The sequence below is a fragment of the Podarcis muralis genome, chromosome Z, assembly GCF_964188315.1.
Source record: "Podarcis muralis chromosome Z, rPodMur119.hap1.1, whole genome shotgun sequence".
NCBI lineage: Eukaryota > Metazoa > Chordata > Lepidosauria > Squamata > Lacertidae > Podarcis > Podarcis muralis.
In genome coordinates, this window is record NC_135673.1 from 46,288,625 (window position 1) to 46,296,777 (window position 8,153).

The following is an 8,153-nucleotide window of genomic DNA, read 5'->3' on the forward strand; positions in this document are numbered from 1 at the left end:
GCGGACCATTGGCTTCACCCAATAGGGCTCTTCTTATGTTCTCATGTTCTTATCTGACAATAGAATGACATCAGAGGACCTGTTTTGGCTCATGTGGAGCTTTGAAGTCCTGACAGTCAGCTGGCTATTGTGCTCACAAAGTACTGTGTACGGTTCTTTGCAGGCCATGGGCTTTGCAGGTTCTGCCAACCAGCTGATTGATGTTGCTGAAAACACCCCTTTTTGGGCTCAGATGTGCCTGACTTGGCTAACCACCCCTGTGGTGACCTGCCTGGTGAGCCTACTTAGGCTCGGCAGTCAAGATTTCTCTGTCGCTGACTAAGACATCATTGCAGATGGGTTGGTTTTGGGGAGTGGAGAGAAAGTGAGAAGCTTCTTATGTGGAATATTAACACCCTGCTTCCTCTGCCTACAGGAGAATAAGAAGATGAAGCAGTGTTTGGAGGAAGAGCTGAAGTGCAGGAAAGATCTGGAGAAGTTGGTTCGGAGGCTACTGAAGCAAACAGATGAGTGTGTCAGGGAAGACGCCGGGCGGAGGTCCTCAGTCCTTGCCTGATTTCTTAACCCTGCTCACACGGGGCGGTTAGCTCACAACATCAGGTATTCCCTGGAACTGAGGGGTTTGGTGCCCCTTCTCGTCATACTGGAGTTTGTGTTCTGCTTTTGTTTCGGGGGTTTTTTCACAGCATCATAGACTTTTAGCATTGCAAGGGACCCCTCCTGGAGAGTCCAACTCTCTGCAATGCAGGATCACAGCTAGAGAATCCCTGACAGAAGGCCACTCGACCTCTGCCTAAAAACCTCCAAGGAGGGAGAGTCCACCACTCTCCAAAGGAATCTGTGCAACTGGCAGACAGCTCTAGTTTTGTTCTGTTACAAACAAGAAAGGAAAAGGCTCTGCTGATTTCTTTATTCCCCCACCCCCCGCCCAAAGAAGCCAGCAACAGCCAGTGAGCAATTCTTTCTTTAAAAAAACAAGAATCAACCCAGGCCATGCTTCGGCCCCTGAGTCTCTGTGACCCTCCTTGGTAACTCTGGGTACCTCATTGCACCTTTTTCTAAGAACGTGGACTTTGCAACTGACCAAATGCCATTCGGAGTGAAGATCCGCTGAGTGGAAGCTGTAGAGGAAACGCTTTCCCCCACTTTTTTTCTTTTTCTTTTAAAATGCCTGTTACTTAATTTATTGGTTTGGTGGGCAGAGAAAAAAGGGGGAGATGGTTCCTTGAATCGCAATCAGGAAAGAAAGTTAAAGGTGATTTGCACTTCTTTAGATAATCAGGAAAACCGAGTTAGGTTTCCCTTCACATTAAATAACAACTGTTTGTTACCTGCACCCTTGAGGCACAGAGCACAACAACACAGTGGTTTCTGAAATGGCCTTTCTATGGATATGAATATGCAACGGGCACCACAGTGTGTTGGACTACATTTGCCTGGGTGCCTCTGATCCGGAGTCGCTGGGAGTTTGCAGAGATCCCTCAGTAGTGCTTCTTTTGAGCAGCGAGGGCTTAAGAGCACAGCAGCAAGCTTTGCTCACCACTGTGGAGTGTGTGAGCTTCACATGCATGTGTGTGAATGTGTGTGCCCTTTGGGTTTTAACTAGGGCTTCAACATATTGGCTAGATGAATCAACTTAAAAACATCTCAGTCGAGTTAAAACAGTGGCCCCAATCAATCCGAGGGGCTGTACCCAGCAGGAGTAATACCCAGAGTCAACACACTGAAATTAGCAGACCTAAGTTATAACTGTCCATTAACTTCAGTGGGTCTACTCTATGTAGTACTAGCATTAGATACAACCCTTTAAAAATGATGAGGGTGGCCTTGGATTGTATTCACCAAGTTATACTCTGAATAGAGCTATTGATATTAATGAACCTAGGTTCGTTTAATTTCAGTGAGTTTACTCTGTGCAGGACTAGCACTGATTACCACCCTAACTTAAGCCGATGGATTTGAATTGGATCAGATTCACATTATGCATTTAAAGCACCATACATTCCCCCAGAGAATCCTGGGAACTGGAGTTTCACACACAGAGAGAGCTAATATTCCCAGCACCCTTAACAAGCTATAGTTCCCAGGATTCATGGAATCGTGGACTTGTAGAGTTGGAAGGGACCCTGAGGGATCCTCTAGTCCAACCCCTTGCAAGCAGGAATATGCAGCTGTCCCCTTTGGGGATCGAACCTGCCACCTGTAGTGTGGATAAACCTCAACTCTGAGTAAAACTTATTTGGATATAGCTCACAACTTTTAAATTATTATTATTTTAAAAATAGTTTTTGTAAAAACCATTTGCATTGAAAACAATCAAGCGGCAAGGGGCATCTGGGAAGTGGCTTTCCCTCCCACGTTTGAGAGAGAGGGAGCCTGCATGAGCTTCAAGACTCAGCAGCATCAGAAAATGCCTCTGCTGGCTTAGAAGAGGCATTCATACCACACATGGAAAGCTCTCTGGTACTACTTTCCCCAAAGCGCCCTGGAAGCTTCCGTTTACTAAGAATGCTGAGAGCTATTCCTCTCCTAGAGTTGCAATCAAGCCTTCTTCCCAGGAGACTCTGGGAACTTGGAGGCTGGCAACTTTGAGCACTATCAATACATTAGACTTCCCAGGGTTATTTGGGGGAAGCCTTGACTGTTTAAAGTGGCAAGATATTGCTTCAAATGTATGGTGTGGCCTCAGTCTCTCTCTCTCTCTTTGGATATGCAGAGCTTCTCTTCTAACAGGTTAGACCATTCATATATAGCCCTATATTGGCTACTCCAGGGCTCTGGAGACCTAGAGGCCGCATGTCCATGTTTTGTATTGGCCAAAGGCAAATGTAGGCAAGGAGACAGACACAACTGTTTATACACACAGAGAAAACATGTACTGCTCACAGTTCAGAGACACAATCTAGCCAGGCAAAAGCAGTCAAGGAAGAAGTGAAGCAGGGCCAGCAAGGGACATAGCCTAGGGAGAGTCCTGATGGCCAGTTGAGGAGGGGGCACACAAGACCCCCGGACCTGAGGTTCCCCATGCCTAATCTGGACTCTCTAGCAAGGCCACTCCTTGGTCTCAGGCTGAGAAAAAATGCCCCTGTCCTCCTGCTCCTTGTGAAACTGGATTTAACTGGATCTTTTAAAAAAGAAAATATTCTAGTCCTTATTGACTTGTATAAAGGGATGTGATAAATGGGGAAGCCACTGAGTGTGGCCATTGGTCCCTCTAGCTCAGGATTATCAGCACCGAATGAGTGGCTCTTTAGGGTTGCACTTGGAGGTGCCAGGAATTGAACCTGAGACTTTCTACATGCAAAGCAATGCTCTACTTTTGAATCTGCAGTCCCTTCCCTCTGCTGTCGGAAGGGGGTGCCTCTTCTGAGAAGACACTTACTGGATGAAAGGTAGTTCTGACAGCTAAAAGCAAATAATACTTTTCCTCAGAAGAGTGCATTTTGTTGCAAGCTAATTTATGTAGGTGGAATCAAAGCAAAACCTGTCCGATTCAGTCGGTTTTGTTGATCGGCTGATAGCCCTCGTGGTATGTTTCCTTTTCTCCTTTGACAGAGTATTTGCTGTTCCCCTTCAGGGTGAGCACTGATGCTGAAGTTGTGTGCTGAGACTTAAACAAATAAAATTAAAAACAGGATAATATATTCTGTGATCATAAGTGGGAAGGGAGATAGTTCAGATATTCACAACCGTGTGAGGAATGTTTAATGGAAGCTGGATGAATTTCATCCAGCTCCATCTAGGATAAGAAGAGATTATAGCTACTTAGGGAACACAAACTAAATCAAATGAAGAATGAATCTCCTTTTTGTATGTGCTCTTAAAGGAAACATTTAACCTTAACAATATGCAAGCCAGCCAGGTCTGCCTATAATATAACCTGCACATTTCATTTGTTTCCGGGTTCCTCAAAGAGTATTCCTGCTCCCTTTCCCCTGGCTTTATTTTATAATTGTTGGCATAATTCAATTTTACCAATAGCTCTACGAAACCAAACTTGGAATTTTAATGGTTGTTAACTGAGTCACCGCAATGCCTGAACTCTGGCCTTCCTAATCCACCCACAGTCAGCTTTTAGCAGGGAGGGGAAATCCTTGCCACTAGGTGACCCTAAACTTTGTAAGGGAAAGCACTTTTGTTGAAGCAGCTGGCACCATCTTGGTGCAGCAGAAGGGAAAGGAGGACACAGAGTTTCATGCCGTTAAAGGTCTCAAGACTGGCTGTGCAAAGATTTGGAATATAGGACTCTGCCTTGTGCTGAGTCAGAAAATTGGTCCAACTAGGTCCATACTGGTCCATCTAACTTCTCCCGCCCATGCTGCCCATCCCGCCCATTTCTTCTTCTTTCTTTTGAACATTGCATGAATGTGCATGTGTTTGTTTGCTCATTTGTTACCTTATAAAAAGAAACATTTTTAAAAGCACAAAACTGATCTAGGGGCTGGAGTGTCTTGGTGACGTTACAGATACTGGTCAATGAGCCTTGTGCATCGCCATCTTCTGCTCCCAACATGGCTGCACCATCTCCCCCAGCTCCAGAACACAACCCTGGTGAGGAAGAGGCACATAATGCAATGATGGAACTGACACAGAGTCCTTGACGCTCCAAAAACATGTGTTTTCAGCTTTCATTAACTTGAAAACGTAGCAGGTTCCTTCCCTACCAGCTGGGAGCAGAATTGTTAAGGAGCTGGATAAATTCTTGCTTAGAAAATCCCAGACTTTGTGCCAGGGCACACATCAGCAACGGGACTCTGCAGGTGGAGCACAGCTCCCATGAGCCCCTGCCAGCACAGGTGTCCGGCACAAGTCCCCCTTAAAGGTAAAGAACCACAGGGAGTGGTGTCCCTCATCCCATTTCGCTACCTGAGGCAAACCAGGAATTTGCCCCCTTCTGTCCCCACCCCCATGGCCCACTACCCACTTCCAGTGCTGCCAGAATGCTCCCCTCTTGCCAAATTCAGCAAGAGTGGCTGGAGCAACCTAGCCAGATGGGTGGAGTATAAATAATATCTTCATTATTCTCCAAGGCGTTTCCGTGCACCTTCTCTGCCCCAGGGGCAGCAAGACAAGCAGCAATGCAATATGCCACAATACTTCTCCTCTCGCCGAAATTTGGCAAGTGGGAGGGTGTTCCACTGGCGGCAGAAGCAATAGGGTGGGAGGGGCCCTGCCTGTTTCATTTCCACTGCCTGAGGCGGGTGCTTCACCCTCACCTTTGGGCCGGCTCTGGCCATAAGAAGGGAGACCAACTAAGGGAAGCCTTCAGACTTGCTTGTTTTCCATCATGAAACGTTGGAATTTGGATATCTTTTAGGTTGAGGTGCACACTAGGTGACTGTGTGCCCTACTTGTACAGGGCACACTTCTCTGCCTGCAGGCATCCTCTGCTTGAATGGCTGCCTGGTCCAAGACAGCAAACTGAGCAGGCACAATATTCCCCTGCTCATCATCTCATCCATTGGGGCAGTATGTGTTGTATTTCTCTTAGGGTAATTCTTTCTAGATTTGCATCTATGCATATACTTTAGATTATGCAGGCACGTGTCTTTTTTCGCCTTTGTTTGTGGCAATGCAAAAGCAGGCAACACCCTTAGTCTCAAGGAGATTGCCTGCCCTCTTGTTTTGAGGACTAATATGTGGTTTCTTTATTTTTTTCTGAGTTATAGAGAGTGCCTACAGATTTGAATGTAGGAAAGCTGCATTATATAACTGAAGTCTGCTTAGCAGGTCCTGATACGGGCCATGCCAGCCTTCCCCAATGGTAGAACCCTCCAGATATCTTGGGCAACAACGGTTATCAGTCCCAACAAGCTTGTCCAGAACATCTGGAGCAGGGGCAGGTATGGAAAGGTACCAGCTGATAGTGGTTTTCCAAGGCCCTAGTTGAGACTTTGCCAGCCCTGCTTACCTAGGCTCTGCTTAAGAAAGGAAACTTGGAGAGTGCCAGGGGATGAATCTGGGAACCCCTGCATGCTAAAGCTGGGCTGCAGCCTCTCCCATAGATCCAGTTAAAAAAGCACTGTGACCCACCCAACCACCACCCCAGGTGTCAAAAGTTTGGGAAACTCTGGTATTGCTATTCAAATTCAGCATTTGCTTGCACTGTGTGAACCTGATGTGAATAAGAGTGTGTGTGTGTGTGTGTGTGTGTGTGTGTGTGTGTGTGTGTGTGTTTAAGGAAAATTAAGCCTGCAATCCTAAACACCCTTTCTCAAACAGAGGTCCCATTGAACTGAAAGGGACTTACTCTAAATAAAACACCCACCGGATTGTGCTGTAAAAACAAAGAAGAATATGCAGCTATCATAAAGGAGCAGAAGCCATGTGTGAATCTGACTTCAGTGTTCTCAAAAATATAGATATATATTCTTTGTTTACAGCTCTTTGTAAATAGGTTCCTGTTGCATCCCACACATTAACCCTTTGCCTCTCATGTTTCCTTCCTGTCATACATGTTCTTATTTTCTGTCACGATGACTGGTGCGTGTTCAACTTTTTCTAACCTGCTTTTATTTGGAGCAATTTTTTAAATTGTGGTTTTCAACAAAAATAAAAAAGGGTTTTAAAGAAAAATAATTTTGTGTGTGTGTGTGTGCTTTTCCTTACGACTTATCTTCCAATCTCTTTTTAATTTGTTTGCTTTTTAAAAATTGTTTAAATAAAAAACCCTAGTACTCATTGCAAAACATCCACAATGATCCTGAGCTGAAAAGGAAAAAAGAACTATTTTTTAAAAAGCAGGTGGATAGAGGCTGCAATTCTATACCCGTTTGCAAAAGAAGGGATGCAGGTGGCGCTGTGGTCTAAACCACAGAGCCTAGGGCTTGCCAATCAGAAGGTCGGCGGTTCAAATCCCCACGACGGGGTGAGCTCCCATTGTTCGGTCCCAGCTCCTGCCCACCTAGCAGTTCGAAACCACGTCAAAGTGCAAGTAGATAAATAGGTACTGCTCTGGCAGGAAGGTAAATAGCATTTCCATGCGCTGCTCTGGTTCACCAGAAGTGGCTTAGTCATGCTGGCCACATGACCTGGAAGCTGTCTGTGGACAAATGCTGGCTCCCTCGGCCAGTAAAGCGAGATGAGCTCCGCAACCCCAGAGTCATCTGCAACTGGACCTAACGGTCAGGGGTACCTTTATCTTTAAGTCCCAATGAACTCCCTGGTTCTTCCTTCTTAGCAGCTGCACATTGGACTGCACTGCACACAAATAAGCCACAGCAGTAGAACAACATGTTTTATTTAGACAAACTTCAGGTTCTTTTAAGAAGCACGACAAGATCTCAGGAGAGAGTAGCACAGAATATCATTTTCCATAGGTCACCTCCAACACAAAATTACTAAATTACGCATCTCTTTATCATCACTGCCTTTAAGGCAGATTACATAAGATAGCAAAATAAAGTCTGACTTGTTTAGAGTGGGATCGTATGGCCTCTCGGAAGCTATAGGATGCATCATCAGGTCTCTCTTTGTAAAGACAGAGGATTTGTCTGCACTGTATATTTAAAGCATTTTCATATCATGTTAACTCTTGGGATTTTCCCCAAAGAATCCTAGGGACTAGTTTCTTGAGGGTGCTGAGAATTGTTAGGAGACCTTGTGTGTCACCCTCAGAGAATGACAGCTCCCAGAGTTCCCTGGGAAGAAGCGACTGCTCATTAAACCACTTTACATATGTCTTGTGGGTGTGCTGAGAGATAAAAAGTTCCAAAATCAGAGGAGATCCAATACGGAAAGGGTGGGGAACCTTACTTCAGCCTGGAGACTACATTCCCTATTGGGCAACCCTCTAGGAGCCACATCCCAGCAGTAGGTAACTCTCTGTGCTTTGGATACAGCCCAGCAATGTTTTTCTGCATGTACATCTCTCCGTCCAGCCAAGGAGAAGGTGTTATTACAGTTCAAGGCAAGACACCCCCGCCAGGCAAATGAAAACTCAAGGAGAGAGTGAAGCAGCGTCAGTGAGTGGTGGGGCCTGGGGAGGAGATGGGGCCTGTGTGAAGCCCCCCAAGGGCCAGGCAGAGAGGCCTGGAGGGCCACATCTGACCCCATGGCCTGTGGGTCTCCACTCCTGCAATACTGGACCTCCTGCTCCTTCTGCAGACACCCTGAAACAACTGGTACCAGAAGCCTAATGAAGGACCCAGTCC

General features: G+C 46.0%; 1 protein-coding gene across 5 annotated transcripts in view; it reads left to right on the forward strand.

Moving 5' to 3' along the window:
* The window catches only part of ARHGEF6 (Rac/Cdc42 guanine nucleotide exchange factor 6), a 75,845-nt gene extending 69,266 nt beyond the window's left edge, over window positions 1-6,579 (forward strand). For all 5 annotated transcript variants that reach the window (XM_028714711.2, XM_077922655.1, XM_077922657.1 and 2 more), the window contains one exon: window positions 416-6,579. In XM_028714711.2, the coding sequence (XP_028570544.2) occupies window positions 416-556 (141 nt within the window). In that variant the 3' untranslated portion in view covers window positions 557-6,579. The remainder of the gene's footprint in view (window positions 1-415) is intronic.
* Window positions 6,580-8,153: the final 1,574 nt, after the last annotated feature.